The sequence below is a fragment of the Oncorhynchus kisutch genome, linkage group LG4 (genome assembly GCF_002021735.2).
Source record: "Oncorhynchus kisutch isolate 150728-3 linkage group LG4, Okis_V2, whole genome shotgun sequence".
NCBI classification, from domain to species: Eukaryota; Metazoa; Chordata; class Actinopteri; order Salmoniformes; family Salmonidae; genus Oncorhynchus; species Oncorhynchus kisutch.
In genome coordinates this window covers 35491443-35509840 of record NC_034177.2, presented here as the reverse complement: position 1 = coordinate 35509840, position 18398 = coordinate 35491443, and the positions used below count along the sequence as shown (strand labels likewise).

The following is an 18398-nucleotide window of genomic DNA, read 5'->3' as shown; positions in this document are numbered from 1 at the left end:
AGTACATCCACACTCCAGAAGAGGTCATACTCATGTTTCTGCATTCAACAACACTACATTGTTGCCTTTCCAAATACAACAAAGACAAGCTGACTAAAGGAGAAACCAGAGTGGAAACCAGACTACCTACAATGGGCATAATCTTGCAATAAAACCTGCTCTAACGTTTTTCAAAGGGCCAATGCATTTTGGCAGATGCTTTGAGCATGTCCAGTAAGAAATTCCCATATAGACAGCCCACCAACTGGGTGTAGATATCCATTAAAACAGTGATATGGGAATTCTTCCATAGTAGCCATTATACCGTGGCTAGTAAAAAGTGTTTCAAGCTATTTTTCAAATGAACCTGTTTTAGCCGATACACTTTTCTACCGAATTGAGAACAAAGCATGCATCTTGTAAATGTCTGTGCTCAGTTGCAGGCGGTTCTCCAAAAACAAGAGAATATAATGAAAAATGGTCAAATCCACATTTTGTATGGAGTGAGAAATAGGGTTGGGCGTTATCCAGATTTTCATACCATTCCTTTACCATACCAGGGTATACAGTATTACCAGTAGTGCACACAAAACTAATTTAGGCAGCAGGGATCTTGATCCAAGAGGTATTTCCTGTAACCAAGACGCTTGATCTAGCAAGCTTGCCACTTAGATGGAAAGTTAGCAAACCATATAGCTGGAACCCTGAACTGGAAACATATAGCTGGAACCCTGAACTGGAAACATATAGCTGGAACCCTGAACTGGAGATAACTATCTAAGAGGTGGCAAATAAATGAACTAATTAATGAGCAGTGGCGTAGCACTCACACCTGAGCTTTATGGCGCCCCTCTTGTATTTGTGTTGATTTTTGTTTTGGTTGCACTGTCATCTACTTCTACACATGGCCCCGGTTGTGTCACATAGAAACGATGTCGATAGAGTCATGTCATCTTACCATCCGAATGGAATGTATGCAGCCAGCTATACACTCGTATCCCCCGTGGACCGGTTCGTACATAAAACATTGTCCATTCAGGCTGCAACGGCGTCGGTTTTCGCCTTCATTCGACTTAATGGAGAGAAGGCAAAAAGAAACGGGGAAAATATGCATACTTTCTTCATGAAACACCCTTTTCCCCCACCATGCTACAGTGGCTAATGCTAGTCCCGGATGTTGTGTATTATGTTTCATAAAGCAAGTATGTTATTTTTCCTGTTTTGCTCTGACTTCTCGCCGATTTGTTCCTGAAAATATTTTGGGAAATGTAAGATGTCCTGCAGATTAAAGGAGGGAACTCCTTACTTTGTGGAAAGATATGAATTTGACTATCTTTCTGAATATTCTCAGATTTTTGAGAACCACCTGCAACTGAATACGGGCATGTAAAATACGTTTCTTCCCAATAGAGAACCAAGAAAGTATCGACAAGAAAAGGTTAGTTGACATTTTTTATTTCTACTAGCCAATGTATAAAGGCTACTAGGGAATAATTCCCATATTGCCGTGTTAATGTAGGCCTATTGCTACTATGAATGAATGTGCAGTTGTATCAATACGTATGTGAAATCCGCTACACCTACAGTTCAATAGTAGACTCTGCAAAGACCGTTTTGTATAGATAATTTCGATTTCCCCCCCCCCCCCCCCTCTTACGTTCAGCGTCAAATAGAATTTCAAGTAGGGACGCTGGTACGTTATGGTACAGTATGTGTCACGTCACCTGGCTAATGTAGGGAGGAGCGCCCCTTTTCAATTGTATCCAATGACTGCGAGTTGTGGGCCCAAAAATGCGACCGATAGTACAGAATTCCCTAAGAAAACTCAAATACTATCTTTATCCGTGATACATTACACCACGGACTATTTCGATTGTAGACTCCTCATAAACGTATCCATAGCTAGTTGGAGTTTCAAATGGCAACCTAGCTAAGAGCAAAAATGACGCTAATGTGACTTATCAACCGTTACAATGTAACGTTTTGCTGCAATATCGAAAAAAATATTATTGCAATGTAACACTGTTCCGAAATTGAATGTAGATGGATCTTGCACTAGCCTATATCGCGCACGGTAGCGTGCTACATTGTTTCTTGTTCGCTACGTTAGCTATGACTGAAAGGGCTGGCCATTTAAACATTGGGGAATAAAAACCTCATGGATGCAAGATAAACTGCTAACAAAACTGATAAATGGTCTGAAGGTAATACGATTGTCAACTTGGATGGCAAGACGTCTAAAATCTTTAGTAATGGACAACATCTAAAAAAAAAAAAATCGTTAAATACAGGAGCCACCCAATCGCACCCTCTCAAATATCCATTCTTTTCCTCCTCCATTGCTGTAGGGCTGAACATCATTTTCGGGGTTTTCCTTCATTTAAAGAAATTTGCTCCCCCCTATAAAAGACTAACAATAATGCCGTTATTTACTTTCCAAAAATGTCATAATATTCTGATGCATACATATTCATAAATATGATATGGTCAAGCAGAATCCTTAGAAATGAACACAATGATGACGAAAATCACTTATAGAGTGAACTAGCCTACCGTGCTGTAGCTCTGTCTGATGGGGGTCAGTCAAGTCAGTTTGTTGTATCCTGCGTCAAATGGAAAACGGCACATATACGGACATTTTCCCTTATTTCCTCAGCATACCTCTATCTAATTTTCCCATATTTTTTGCCTACACAACCAGCGGCTCTCGCTCTGGAGAGCCTGGGCGCTTCAGTGACGTCAAGCCCGCGATGCGCGTTCACGACTGTCATCGCTACGCTTTAATCCCAAAGGCGTGTTCCCGACGACATACCATAATGTACAGAAAGTCGGTTTACGTTACAATTAATTTACTAGCCTTTTTACCTAAGTCTGTTATTTTGTGTAGCCTAGAACTGTTTCACCAGATAGGCCTAAAGTGTTTGAGAACCAATTTTAGGGTTGCAATATCCAAGAGGAGGATGGTAAAAATGAATTAATTTCCTTAAAAAAATAAATTGAGTCAGATGGTTGATACCTGACATAATTCCTCGGTTTGGTTATGAAGCCAGTGGGCAATTCTCCTCTAACTTTCTCTCTCTCCCTCTATCTCTCGGTCATGGTCCTAGATAGGTGGTGTGAGGGGCTGGGCATGGAGCGGACCCTGCAGCTGTACGTTGGGGGGCCCAAGTACAGCGTGGCAAACAGGCAGATGGACTGCCTCATGAACTGCTTGTTAGGGTAGTAAGATAGAGGGGGTGGCCTCAACTGATTCTGAGGCACTGAGGGGATTCTGCTGAGCTAGCCTGTGTTGTACCGGGCTATGGCCCGTAACATAAGGGGACAAAACCGGTGAGGGAGGCCTTCCCAGCTTAAATCGAACAGTAATCTGAGCCGCACGGTAATACTGTTAATATCTATTTTCCATAAAATATTCTGAACAAAAATATAAATGTAACATGAATCAATTTCAAATATTTTACTGAGTTACAGTTCAAATGAGGAAATCAGTCAATTGAAATGAATACATTAGGCCTTAATCTATGGATTTCACATGACTGGGAATACAGATATACATCTGTTGGTCACAAATAGCTTAAAAAATGGGCCTTGCATTGGGCCTCAAGATCTCGTCACGGTATATCTGTGCAATTGTGTTTGTTGTCCGTAGCTTATGCCTGCCCATACCATAACCCCATCGCCACCATGGGGCACTCTGTTCACAACATTGACATCAGCAAACTGCTTGCCCACATGACACCATACATGTGGTTTGCGGTTGTGAGGCGGGTTGGACATACTGCCAAATTTCCTAAAATGACGTTGAAGATGGTTTAAGGTAAATAAATTAACATTAAATTATTTGGCAACAGCTCTGGTGGACATTCCTACAGTCAGCATGCCAATTGCACACTCCCTGAAAACCTGAGACATCTGTGGCATTGCGTTGTGTGACAAAACTGCACATTTTAGAGTGGCCTTTTATTGTCCCCAGCACAAGGTGCACCTGTGTAATGATCATGCTGTTTAATCAGCTTATTGATATGCCACACCTGTCAGGTGAATGCCAAGATAATCCAAAGGAAAAATGCTCATTAACGGAGTTAAACAAATGTGTGCACAAAATTTGAGAGAAATAAGCTTTTCGTGCATATAGAACATTTCTGGGATCTTTTATTTCAGCTCATGAAACATGGGACCAACACTTTACATACTTTACACTTTACATTTTTTTATTTTTTTGTCCACCCGGTGCAAACTCCGCCCACACGGGCAGCAGGGCCAGCTTAATCTAATCCCCTCAGTGGTAGGGTGATTAAATAAATAAAAAATCCTTAGCAATCTATACACAATACCCCATAACGACACAGCAAAAACATTTTTATTTTTGCAAATGTATTAAAAATAAAAAACTGAAATACCTTATTTACATAAGTATTCAGACCTTTTGCTTTGAGAATCGAAATTGAGCACAGGTGCATCCTGTTTCCATTGATCATCCTTAAGATGCTTTTACAACTTGATTGGAGTCCACCTGTGGTAAATTCAATTGATTGGACATTATTTGGAAAGGCACACACCTGTCTATATAAGGTCCCACAGTTAACAGTGCATGTCAGAGCAAAACACAGTGGCCTCCATCATTCTTAAATTGAAGATGTTTGGAACCACCAAGGGCCTTGTTCAGGCAGGTGACCAAGAACCCGATGGTCACTCTGACAGAGCTCTAGAGTTCCTCTGTGGAGATGGGAGAAACAGAAGAACAACCATCTCTGCAGCACTCCACCAATCAGGCCTTTTATGGTAGTGTGGACAGACGGAAGCCACTCCTCAGTAATAAGGCACATGACAGCCCGCTTGGAATTTGCCAAAAGGCACCTAAAGACTAAGACCATGAGAAACAAGAGTCTCTGGTCTGATGACATCAAGAAGGAGTTCCTCTACAGCAGAGGTAACTCTGGGTCTTTGTTTGAACCAGCCAATTGTGTTGTGACAAGGTAGGGGTGATATACAGAAGATAGCCCTATTTGGTAAAAGAGCAAGTCCATATAATGGCAAGAACAGCTCAAATAAGCAAAGAGAAACAACAGTCCATCATTACTTTAAGACATGAAGGTCAGTCAATACAGAAAATTCCAAGAACTTTGAACAATTCTTCAAGTGCAGTCGCAAAAAAAACATCAAGCACTATGATGAAACTGGCTCTCATGAGGACCGCAACAGAAAAGGAAGACCCAGAGTTACCTCTGCTGCAGAGGATAAGTTCATTACAGTTACCAGCCTAAGAAATTGCAGCCCAAATCAATGCTTCACAGAGTTCAAGTAACAGACACATCTCAACATCAAATGTTCAGAGGAGACTGCGTGAATCGGGCCTTCATGGTCAAATTGTAGCAAAGAAACCATTACTAAAAGACCCCAATAATAAGAAGAGACTTGCTTGGGCCAAGAAACACGAGTAATGGATATTAGACCGGTGGAAATCTGTCCTTTGGTCTGATGAGTCCAAATTTGAGATTTTTGGTTCCAACGGCGGTCTCTCTGTGAGACGCAGAGTAGGTGAACGGATGATCTCCACATGTGTGATTCCCACCGTGAAGCATGGAGGACGTGGTGTGATGGTGTGGGGGTGTGATGGTCTGTGATTTATTTAGAATTAAAGGCACACTTGACCAGCTTGGTTGCCACAGCATTCTGCAGCGATACTCCATCCCATCTGGTTCGCGCTTAGTGCGACTATCATTTGTTTTTCAACAGGACAATGACCCAACACACCTCCAGGCTGTGTAAGGGCTATTTGACCAAGAAGGAGAGTGGTGGAGTGATGCATCAGATGACCTGGAATCCACAATCACCCGACCTCAAATGGTTTTGGATGAGTTGGATCGCAGAGTGAAGGAAAAGCAGTCAACAAGTGCTCAGCATATGTGGGAACTCCTTTAAGTCTGTTGGGAAAGCATTCCAGGTGATGCTGGTTGAGAGAATACCAAGAGCGTGCAAAGCTGTCATCAAGGCAAAGGGTGGCTACTTTGAAGAATCTCAAATTTAAAATATTTTTTAAAACTTTTTTGGTTAACACATATTGAATTATGTAGTATTTCATAGTGTTGATGTCTTCACTATTATTCTACAATGTAGAAAATATTTTAAAATAAAGAAAGCCCATTGAATGTGGTGTGTCCAAGCTTTTGACTGGTACGGTACATGTAGGTAGGGGTCAAGTGACTATGCATAGTTAATAAACAGTGAGTAGCAGAAGAGTAAAAAAAATGGGGGCGGGGTCAATGCAAATAGTTCAGGTAGCCATTTGATTAGCTGTTCAGCAGTCTTATGGCTTGGGGGTAGAAGCTGTTAAGATGCCTTTTGGACCTAGACTTGGCGTTCCTGGTACTGCTTGCCATGTGGTAGCAGAGAGAACAGTCTAGGTTGGCTGGAGACTTTGGCATTTTTAGGGCCTTACTCTGACACCGTCTGGTATAGAGGTCCTGATGGCAGGAAGCTTGGCCCCAGTGATGTACTGGGCCGCACGCACTACCCTCTGTATTTTTTAATATATATTTTTAATATAACCTTTTATTTAACTAGGCAAGTCAGTTAAGAACAAATTCTTATTTACAATGATGGCCTGTAGCTCCTTGTGGTTGGATGCCGAGCAGTTGCCATACCAGGCGGGGATGCAACCACTCAGGATGCTGTCAATGGTGCAGCTGTCAAACTTTTTTAGGATCTGAGGACCCATGCCAAATCATTTCAGTCTCCTAAGGGGAAATAGGCATTGTGGTGCCCTCTTCACAACTGTCATGGTGTGTTTGGACTATGATCGTTTGTTGGTGATGTGGACCCCAAGGAACTTGAAGCTCTCAACCTGATCCACTATAGCCTTTTTGATGAGAATGGGGGTGTGCTCAGCCCTCCTTTTCCTCTAGTCCACGATCAGCTCCTTTGTCTTGATCACGTTGAGGGAGAGGTTGTTGTCCTGGCACCACACTTCCAGGTCTCTGACCTCCTACCTATAGGCTGTCTCATTGTTGTTGGTGATCAGGCTTATCACTGTTGTGTCGTCAGCAAACTTAATGATGGTGTTGGAGTCGTGCTTGGCCACGCAGTCATGAGTGAACAGGGAGTACAGGAGGGGATTGAACTTTCCCTGTAGAATGTCTACTCAAATTCTTGGTATGTTTTGTCCCGTTTTGTCATTGTTGTCTTGTGTGATTTTCTCTTCTACATTATCACGAACGTGTCATGATATATAGATAACGGAACATTATGCATTCTAAAACTCTGCCTACATTTAATTTTCACCTGAAGGGGGTGGTCTTGCTTACTTTTTCATCATCAAATGGTTTACACCGGGTCTTCGTGTTTTTCTGGAGCAGCAGTGGACAGGACAGTAGGCCAATAGTATTGCAGGGACAGCGCCAAATATTTTGCCAAAGATTGTTATAACTAACCCAAGATAGACCAAATCCGGTCGCGTCATAGTGGGCAGAACAAGAAAGCAGGTGGGCAGAGCCAAGCACGAGCTAGTGAGATCCTATTGGCGCGTTCTAGCATTTATTTGCATATTTCCTTTATGGAACGCCTACCCTGTATGCAATAACGCAATATTCCCTTGCACTCCTTCTCACAATTTTTTAAAACGTTGGCAAAGGGTGAAGCATACAAAACACAGTCTACTCTGTTTGTTTCCGTTTCTAGTTTTGGAAACAGAAACCTGTTTAATCGATAAGAACATTTGCAGAATGTCAGCTTCATCTTCCCCAACTGCCTGCCACTGGGATTCCTCTCATCACCATATTTGGTAGTTAGTGGAACCGCCAACCGGTTGCTTCAAATTTATACATCTGGTGGAATATCTGGCTCATTGTTCTATCTGCATTCTTGGAGTGCGTATGAAAGTGAGCTTGTCAACAGAAGTGGGTGTATTGAAAGCGGATCATCCTAATTGGGGAGATTTCTTGCCACTCAAGACTATTTTGCGTGGCTGATTGGGATGCAAGACCAGTTTATTGTTTAACTGTATCATTTTAGCTAAGCCTAACCTTAACCTTTTTCCAAACTTTAACCTCATTCTACTAACCTGCCACGTTAATTATCCAAACCAGCTATACATTTTAGCAAAGCTAACCCCTTTCCTAACCTTAATTTTATTCTCCTAACCTGCCACCTCAATTATCCTAACCTGCTACGGTAGTTCTCTTAACTTGCACTGTAACTTTAGTGTTTATGTGAGGTTGCAGTATTCATTGATGATCACTGGCAAGCAGTGGTGCCTACATTTCAGGCCATTCAGTCGAATGACCATAGCTCACACATAGTAGTAGCTTATGTAGCCACAAGCAGGATGAATTCGGGGGAGTGCCCAGTTTTAAACTAGCTAGCAAACTGCTGTCATTAGCGGGAAGGAGGAGGTTCTAGGCCTCGGGTGGCACGAGAGTATCAAGACCCGCCTAGTCTGTTAGAATCAACGCTGAAGAAAGTGGACTTTGTCGCTTTTATAGCAATGGTGATAAATGGCACTGCACAAATTGAAAAGTGTTCAAGAAAGATTGACATCATTGTTTCTGCAGCTGAACTACACTGAACAAAAATATAAACGTAACATGTTTCATGAGCTGAAATAAATGATCCCAGAAATGTTCCATAGGGATGGTGGCAGGTTGCCTCCAGACGTTACGCTTGGCATTCAGGCCAAAGAGTTCAATGTTGGTTTCATCAGACCAGAGAATCGTGTTTCTCAGGGTCTTAGTTGTCTTTAGCTGCCTTTTGGCAAATTCCAAGTTGGCTGTCATGTTTCTTTTACTGAGGAGTGGCTTCCATCTGGCCATTCTACCATAAAGGCCTGATTGGTGGAGTGCCGCAGAGATGGTTGTCCTTCTGGAAGGTTCTCCCATCTCCACAGAGGAACTCTAGAGCTCTGTCAGAAGGACCATCGGGTTCTTGGTCACCTTCCTGAACAAGGCCCTTCTTCCCCAATTGCTCAGTTTGGGTGGGTGGCCAGCTCTAGGAAGAGTATTGGTGGTTCCAACATTCTCCCATTTAAGAATGATGGAAGCCACTGTGTTCTTGGGGATCTTCAATGCTGCAGACATTTTTTGGTACCCTTCCTCAGATCTGTGCCTCGACACAATCCTGTCTTGGAGCTCTAGAGACAATTCCTTCGACCTCATGGCTTGGTTTTTGCTCCAACATGCACTGTCAACTGTGAGACCTTATATAGACAGGTGTGTGCCTTTACAAATAATGTCCAATCAATTGAATTTACCACAGGTGGACTCCAATCAAGTTGTAAAAACATCTCAAGGATGATCAATGGAAAAAGGATGCACCTGAGCTCAATTTCGATTCTCATAGCAAAGGGTCTGAATACTTATGTAAATAAGGTATTTCAGTTTTTTATTTTTAATACATTTGCAAAAAAAACGATTATCTTTGTCATTATGAGGTATTGTGCATAGATTGCTGAGGATATTTTTTATTTAATACATTTTAGAATAAGGTAACAAAATGTAGAAAAAGTCAAGGGGTCTGAATGCTTTCCGAACTTCAGAAGGTTTTCATACCTGAATTAAAAATGGATTAAATGTACTCTATTTTTTTCTCACCTATCTACACATACTAGGTCCTTGCCAAGGAGAGGATTGGTGCCTTCTAAACACAGAAAGGCAGAGTTGATTGTTCTTCTTTGGGTTTATTTGAGAACTACACGCAAAAATGTTTATTGTCGCCACCAACAGGTGTGAAAAATTCACTAAAGAAAAGTAAATTCCACTGTCTACAGGAAAGATCAAATTAACATTATTCCACACAAACTATGAAAAAACGGGGGAAAAAACTATATATATATTTATTCCCGCTCCTTCAGTCATTTGAAACCTAAAATCCCCTGCTCAGGCTCGACAGGGTGGGACCACACGAGTCAGTACCAATGATGTACAGTGGCTTCAGAAAGTATTCAGGCCCCTTGACTTTTTACACATTTTGTTGTGTTACACCCTGAATTTAAAATGAAATCAATTTAGATTTTTTTGCAAAGAAGGGCACCTATTGGTTGATGGGTGACAGTGAAAACATGTTTTTGCAAATGTATTGAAAATGAAATAAAGAAATATATTTTTTAGATAAGTAGAAATATAAAATGTACATGCAATACTTTGTGGAAGCAACTTTGGCAGCGATTACAGCTGTGAGTTTTTATGGGTAAGTCTGTCTCTAAGAGCGTTCCACACTTGGATTGTTTTGCCTGTGCTTAGCTTCATTCCATTTATTTTTTATCCTGAAAACTCCTCAGTCCTTAACAATTACAAGCATACCCATAACGTGATGCAGCCAACACTATGCTTGAAAATATGGAGAGTGGTACTCAGTAATGTGTTGTAATGGATTTGCCCCAATCATTACACTTTGTTTTCAGGACAAAAAGTTAATTCCTTTCCACATTTTTTTGCAGTATTACTTTAATGCCTTGTTGCAAACAGGATGCATGTTTTGGAATATTTGTATTCTTTACGGGCTTCCTTTTCACTCTGTCAATTAGGTTAGAATTGTGGAATAACTACAAAGTTGTTGATCAATCCCCAATCTATCAATAGGTGCCCTTCTTTGCGAGGTATTGGAAAACCTCCCTGGTCTTCATGGTTGAATCTGTGTTTAAAATGTACTGCTCGACTGAGGGACCTTACAGATAACTGCATGTGTGGGGTACAGAGATGAGGTAGTCACAAAAAACACACATTTTAAACACTATTATTGCACACAGTCCAATCAGCTGATTATGTGACTTGCTAAGCACATATTTACTCCTGAATGTATTTTGGCATGCCAGAACAAAGGGGTTGAATACTTATTGACTAAAGACATTTCAGCATTTTTATGAATTCGTAAAAGAAACATAATTCCACTTTGACATTATGGGGTATTGTGTGTGTATGGGCCAGTGACAATTTAAAAATTGTATCACAACAAAATGTGGAAAAAGTCAAAGGGTCTGAATACTTTCTGAAGGCACGGTCCATATTATACTGTAAATACACTGTAAATATTCCCGCTCCTTCAGTCATTTGAAACCTCAAATCCCCTGCTCAGGCTCGACAGGATGGGACCACACGAGTCAGTACCAATGATGAACAATGCATTCAGAAACTATTCAGACCATTTGACTTTTCCACATTTGTTGTGATACAGCTTAAGTTTAAAATGAAATCCTTTTTTTTATGTCACTGGCCCACACACACATACACACAGGTTAATTTTCGTAGTTTGTGTGGAATAATGTTAATTCGATTTTTCCTGGAGACAGTGAAATTGACTTTTCTTTAGTGCATTTTTCACCCCTGTCCAGTTGGTGGTGACAATGTACATTTTTCCGTGTCGTTCGCCAATAAACCCAAAGAAGAAGAATCAACGCTGCCTGTTTGTGTTTGGAAGGCTCCAACCGGCTCCTTTGGCAAGGACCTTCTTGGGTAAACAAACGTCTCGGAGTTTTCTCACAACTTGATGGCTACTTATGGATGGAAACTTGACCACACAACGGTAAATGAAACTACCGATTAACGTATTTCTATTAGTATTAGCATTCTATGAGCGGGAGAGAAATCGCAGTTTTGGCAACGCGGAACTGTCCTTCGATGTTCTATGCGGAGATGGGCTAACAAAGAACTCTCGCTCCAGCTAGCCAACGCGAATCAGACAGATTTCAAACAGTCAAGTGCCAAATCTCATGTTCGTTTTTTGTCTTTGTATTATTATTATTATTGTTTTGTGTTATCGTTTCGATTTCACGATGATGTAATTTGACAAAGGTTAATCAATTGTTATTTTATCAAGTTGGGGTAGCTAACTGTTAAGTTGCTATTCGCCATCGTAGCTCGGTAACTTAAAGTAGTTAGCTAACTATGAGATATTTCTAAAGACAGTACAGTGTGAAGGTAGGCTAACTGCTTCTCCGACCACACTAGTTGGCGATACCATGGGGACCTTGGCTACCTTAGCTCATGCGTAGAAACACGTCGTCGGGTCTAACGGTCGTCTCGCGCCGAACTGCGCATGTGCAGGCTTTCAACTCAAAGGCACTCCTGTGATATAAAGTAATTTTTTTACGAAAATGAAAACGTGCCAGTTGGTCAGTTTCACGAGGTTGGAGTAATAAGATTTTAAACCACTTAAGACATTTGCCTCAATATAGGTTGCGCCTTTAGATTTTGAGAAAATTAACAACCAAGTAAGAATTGTTCACTTCTCTGGTTTGATTGGTCTGTTTCTCAAGCATTCCCGGAGGTCTTGCAATGTTGCGGCTTTGGGTTTAGAAACGTTTTATATTTCTATCACTCATTTTTAGGTAAGTTAATAATACTAGCTAGCTAACTGCGCTGTCGCAATGGAACTAACTAGTAGCTAACCTTTGTCGAAAGACTATACAGAAAAATAAATAAAAAGACGATACAGATTTGTTTTTTTACGGTTTGTTTTTTTCTTTGTATTTTCTTCTACCAGATCTATTGTGTTATATTCTCCTACATTCAATTCAAATTTCCACAAACTTCAAAGTGTTTCCTTTCAAATGGTACCAAGAATATGCATATTCTTGCTTCAGGGCCTGAGCTACAGGCAGTTGGATTTGAGTATGTGATTTTAGGGGGAAAATAGAGAAAAAGTTAGGCTAAAACTGTTAATCCAATATAAATCCCCAATCACAATTGTAACATCTTTGATTGCAGGCGACGTTAAACTCGCTAAACTCGTATATAAATAGGTGTAACTGTCGCCTTGGCCGAACTGCGCATGTGTAGGCCGCAAAATCAAAGGCACTCCTTTAATATCAAGTTGCTTTTAGGGAAATTAAAACATTTCACTTTCACGAGGTTGGGAATAATAACGTGTTCAACTAGTTATGACGTTAGCTATAATCAAGGTTGTTACTTTAGAGTTCGAGAAAATGAACAGCTAAGAAGTAATCTTTCACTTCTCTGATTTATCAAACTCTGAACCCAAAAAGATCCCAGAAATGTTCAATACGCACCAAAAGGTTTTTCTAATTTTGTGCACAAATTTGTTAACATCCGTGTTAGTGGGCTGCAGGTAGCCTAGTGGTTAGAGTGTTGGACTTGTAACTGAAAGGTTGCAAGATCGAATCCCCAGCTGACAAGGTAAAAATCTGTTCTGCCCCTGAACAAGGCAGTTAACCCACTGTTCCTAGGCCATCATTGAACCACTACTTCAAGGTCTCAGAGCAAGTGACGTCACCGATTGAAACGCTATTTAGCGCGCACCACCGCTAACTAGCTAGCCGTTTTACATCCGTTACAGTGGCACATCAAGAAGCCGATTAAACAGCATGATCACAGGTGCATGTTGTGCTGGGGACAACTAAAGACCACTCTAAAATGTCCAGTTTTGTCACACAACACAATGCCACAGATGTTTCAAGAGTGTGCAATTGGCATGCTGACTGCAGGAATGTGCACCAGAGCTGTTACCAGAGAATTTAATGTTAATTGTCTTCCAGGAATTGTATACAGATCCTTGCAACATGGGGTTTTTACGCCTCCAACGTAATTTGAGAATTTGGCAGTATGTTCAAACGCCTCACAACTGCAAACCAGGTGTGTGGGCAAGCGGTTTGCTGATGTCAACGTTGTGAACAGAATGCCCCATGGTGGCGGTAGGGTTATGGTATGGGCAGGCATAAGCTACGGACAACCAACATAATTGCATTTTATCGATGGCAATTTGAATGCACAGAGATACCGTGGTGAGATCCTGAGCCCCATTGTCTTGACATTCATCCCCCACCATCACCTCATGCATGATCATGCACGACCCCATGTTGCAAGGATCTGTATACAATTCCTGGAAGCTGAAAATGTCCCAGTTCTTCCATTGCCTGTGTACTCAGCAGACATGTCACACTGTTGCGCATGTTTGGGATGCTCTGGATCGACGTGTACAACAGTGTGTTCCAGTTCCCGGCAATATCCAGCGACTTCGCATAGCCATTGAAGAGGAGTGGGACAACATTCCACAGGCCACAATCAACAGCCGAAGATGTGTCGCGCTACATGAGGCAAATGGTGGTCACACCAGATACTGACTGGTTTTCTGATCTACTGACTGGTTTTCTGTTGGTCACAAGGTATGTGACCAACAGATGCATGTCTGTATTCCCAGTCATGTGAAATCCATAGATTAGGGCCTAATGAATTCATTTCAATTGACCAATTTTCTGTATATGAACTGTAACTCTTTGAAATTGTTGCATGTTGCATTTACACACACACACACACACACACACACACACACACACACACACACACACACACACACACACACACACACACACACATACACAAACAAAATAACTGATTAAATATTGAATTTGGCATTTACTGCTATAGCCCATAGAAATGTATTGAATAACACATTCAAATATGACAAAACAGAAAGTAAATAAATAATAAGGAACAAGGTTTTGAAGTGAGATCTATATCTGAGAGGGAAAAGAACTTAGAAAAAATAAATGTACACCCATGTTTGGTCATATTATTTTTGGCACATTTTACCCCCTATGCATGTTTTACAGCCCGGTACTTACTCCCCTGAAGGTTGTGTGTGTCTTAGAGCAGAACACCTTTGTTTGTGAGTCTCCCCTTTCGATATTGGTGTGTAACTCTGACGGTTCGGTCTGGACATTCGGTTTTGTGAGATGACCTCTTCAAAATGACAAAGTCGGTGACAGAGTTGAGACGATTGTTGTCGTACAGCCAAACAACCGACACTGTCACATATTAGTTTGTAGCTCAGACGGTTCGGGTTTTACAGACGGTTTCGTGACAATTTTCTTGTCTGGATCCTCGTGTAGAAAAAGGCCACTTTCACAAGCTCCCATGTTATGGAATAGGCGTAAACTTTATATCGGTGGAACGAGGGCCTTGAGTTGCAGCCTAAACACACAGGGAGCTATTCAAAATGACGTCACTTTGTGAGGCACAGGTGTGTCAATCGACTCTAGGGGGTTTAATCAATGTGGTTTAGACCCATAACAGTATGACATAACTAGCACAGAGGGTTGCATAAAACATTGTAGTGTTTCAAAGCTGCTGTTGGGTTGGCGTTGAATGCAGTCGACTACAACGTTCAAGCCAATGAAGCTACTGTCGTATTATGTGTAAATATTGTGATATTTAGTTACCTAGTTGAATCACTGTTACTCTGCTGTGTACTGTAAAGCTTGAGATAACTGTCTGCCACTTGACCACCACAACAAGGTAGCTACAGATATTCACTCTGTAATGTACTGCTTCTTAACAACTTTTTTTTAAACAGACATTCCTCAAACCTCTTTGCACTCATTGTGGGAATTTTGCCTGATAAGTCAGGAATTCTAGATTTTCTGACCAAACCCTCGCCTGCTCTTAAACCAGTTTTCCCTTTCCCCCCTGAATTTTGTTATGCTGATCTCATCTCTCCCTGCTTCTTTCCCCCTGCAGTGACACTTGATCTCAGCTGGCAGTGTGTGGCCTGTCGTTGCCTGCAGTGAAGCTCAGTGCCTGGAGCAGAGTCTAGCTCTTTCCCCCACCCTGGTGGCTCCTTATGATGGATCGCGGTTGTACCTGGTTTCTTGCAGCATGGGTGGTGTGTATCTAAAGGGTCTTGTGTATCAGCATCAGCTTTTCCTGTTCCGTGACGGTGTTCTGTTCATTTCCATCTACAAAAGAACACCCTCCATCCAGACGCGGAGCCCTGTACACCTGCAGACTGTTTTAAAGCAACAAGCACACAGCTAGGAATAGGAGAGGGGAGATCTGAAAAACAAGCTCCTGTTTAGTGGCAGTCTGATTTAAAAATATTTTAAAAATATTTTTTTGTTGACCAGATAGATTTGTTTAATTCCAAAACCTGTATGGAGGAAGTTTGACTTCCCTTTTCTCTGTTGAATCGTATCCGCTCACTCTCGCGTTGGGTGGTGGGATGTCGGAAAAGCCCAACGACAAGATGGTGAAGTTCCTGGCTCCCCTTTCCAAGAGTGGTAATGGCAACGTAAACAACGGATCTGGCTCGGACTCACTTGTTGGTGAAAGGGTGGCAGTGGAGGTGAGGCACCGCCACCACACCATGGAGCGCGATCGCTGCACCGCCGAATATCGACCATTCTTCCGCCGCAGCGTCATCAGCGACTCTAATGCCACCGCCCTTGACCTCCCCTTACCCAGTACAATCCCTATCTTCGCTCCCATTGTACCCCCCGTGCAAGATGATGTGTCCCATCCTGCCGGTCCACCCCCCACCCCAAGACCTGCACCCCGTGTGACTGTGACGGAGAGTGAAGGAGGAGAAGTGAAGGTAGATGTGTCTGTAGAGCAGGAGGCTGCCGTAGTACAAGATATCTGTGATGGGGAAGCAGTAGTGACTCAGCCAGCATACAGTCTAGCTGCCCAACCGCCAAGCCATACGACAGAACCTGGGAGTGGCGGTGAAGTGAAAGAGAGGGAAGAGGGGGAGGAAGAGAAGGAGAAAGCCCGGGTGGAGGCTGAACAGAGAGAGGCCGAGAAAAAGGTGCAGGATGACATCGAGGAAGCAGAGACTAAAGCGGTGGGAACGTCGCCGGATGGGCGTTTCCTGAAGTTTGACATTGAGATTGGACGTGGTTCCTTCAAGACTGTCTACAAGGGCCTGGACACAGAGACTACAGTGGAGGTGGCATGGTGTGAGCTGCAGGTAAGAGCATGGGCTTTTTAAATTTTAATTGATTTAACCTTTATTTAACTAGGCCTTTCGTTTACTGGCCCAACACTAACTACTAGGCTACCTGCATCTCAATACTATCTATTTAATAAATGTGTATCCTCAAATCCCTCTCTTCATGACTACTGAGGTCTAGGCCCATAAGTCTACCTACCCATCTTTCCTTCCTGTGACTGTGGTACTGTCATGCGGTCTGAGTCACATTCAGGGCATTTGGACATAAACTGTGTGTGTCACTGGTGACACACCCTCAGGTGTTTTAAATCAGTCACAGTCATCCCAGCGTGTCCCTTCACATTGCCGTGCTCTGGTGATGCAAATTTACATGCAACTTTACGTGCACTGATATCATAGGCTAATTTATTAGGGGGTAATTCACCAACTGAGTAAGTGGAAACAAAAAAAAACATGAGTTAGATTGCCAACTCTAAATATTATACCCACTGCTAGTAGCCGTCTATTAATAAATGTAATATCCTAAAAAGCTTTGCAGTTGTAGCCTACCACCCAATGAGGCCTATGCAATCGCAATGGCCAATGCGCGTGCTGTATCTCAAAGCCGTATCAAATATCTGTTGTAAAATAGTTGCTAATAATCCTCCTGATATTAGTTTAGTACACTAGTGCAATGTCTCTTTTGTTCTTCCGAACCCTCACCTTTGTATTTATTATAGGCCTTATCTCGTTAGTCGAGTTCCTGGCATTTCCTCTTTGAGATCTAGCCCGTTGCCAATAGCAATGTTACAGAGCTGACTAGGGTTGTGACAATGCCAATATTGTGACAAGGAAACAAAACACAGGGGATTTAACTTGTTTAGGAAAACATCCCTAATGTCGGAAACAAACGTCATTATTTTGTCATCCAGAGTCAAATGGATTTATTTTCCAGACTATAGCACACTATTTTACATACCGCAGGTTTTTAAAGAACCAGAGTGTGTGGCCTGCTTCGTGTTTTAATTTTTGCCATGGAAAAAATATTGGGATTCTGGTATTGTCCCAGCCCTAGGGACAACAATATATTTTCGATCAGGATGGACCCCTTCCTGAATATAAGGGTCATCTTCATTAGTGCACAATGCAGCAAAGCTTTTTAAATGGAATTTGACAATGTGTTCATATTGACCGTTTAGTACCTACTACATGGGTCTATGCCACCACAACACCGGTGACTGTTCACGTTCCAGTAGAATCTCGTGGCCCACAGCCAGAGTGATTTCCTCCCTGATTCAGTCTCCTGAGTCACAGCCACAGCTTTTTTCCCTTTTAATTGTTTGGATTCTTTCTGGTCAGAGGAAGGGCGCTAGAGTGGCCCCACACTTCCTCATTTTGTGATGTTTTTTTATTTATTTTTATGTAAAGAATGTGTTCTTCCTCATTGCGGTATTGGTTTGACAAGTGTTTCACAATGTGTTTATCCTTTACTCGTACAGTCACACAGAGCTGTGTTGCATGTTTTGTCTTGAAGGTCATGATGTTAAATTACAACTTCATGTTGAAGAAAATCACCCACTAATTTGTCATTTTTGCCGATTAAACGTGTAAGCTAGTAATGTGTCTCGCGTTAATGCAGAATAAATAAATAAATAAACTTTCTGCTCCACATCAGACACTTCTCCACTCGGATGAGAATTCACAAAGGTTGGTTATGAAATTATCAACTTTACCCTGTATATATAAAAAAAAAAAAAAGACCATAT

General features: G+C 41.8%; 2 protein-coding genes across 6 annotated transcripts in view; one reads left to right on the top strand and one right to left on the bottom strand.

The window, feature by feature from the left end:
• The window catches only part of LOC109889462 (ELKS/Rab6-interacting/CAST family member 1), a 30899-nt gene extending 28164 nt beyond the window's left edge, over positions 1–2735 (bottom strand). For 2 of the 4 annotated variants that reach the window (XR_004209713.1, XM_031822898.1), the window contains exon 1: positions 2533–2735. The gene's annotated coding sequence lies outside the window, so the exon portion shown is untranslated. Of the gene's footprint in view, positions 1–937; positions 1367–2532 lie in introns of those variants that run through there. The other 2 variants (XM_020480903.2, XM_031822896.1) reach the window with 2 other exon arrangements.
• An 8620-nt stretch (positions 2736–11355) lies between these two features.
• wnk1a (WNK lysine deficient protein kinase 1a) overlaps positions 11356–18398 on the top strand; it is a 47873-nt gene continuing 40830 nt past the window's right edge. The window contains exons 1-2 of one of the 2 annotated variants that reach the window (XM_031822894.1): positions 11356–11490; positions 15444–16671. In XM_031822894.1, the coding sequence (XP_031678754.1) occupies positions 15925–16671 (747 nt within the window). In that variant the 5' untranslated portion in view covers positions 11356–11490; positions 15444–15924. The remainder of the gene's footprint in view (positions 11491–15443; positions 16672–18398) is intronic. The other variant, XM_031822893.1, reaches the window with a different exon arrangement.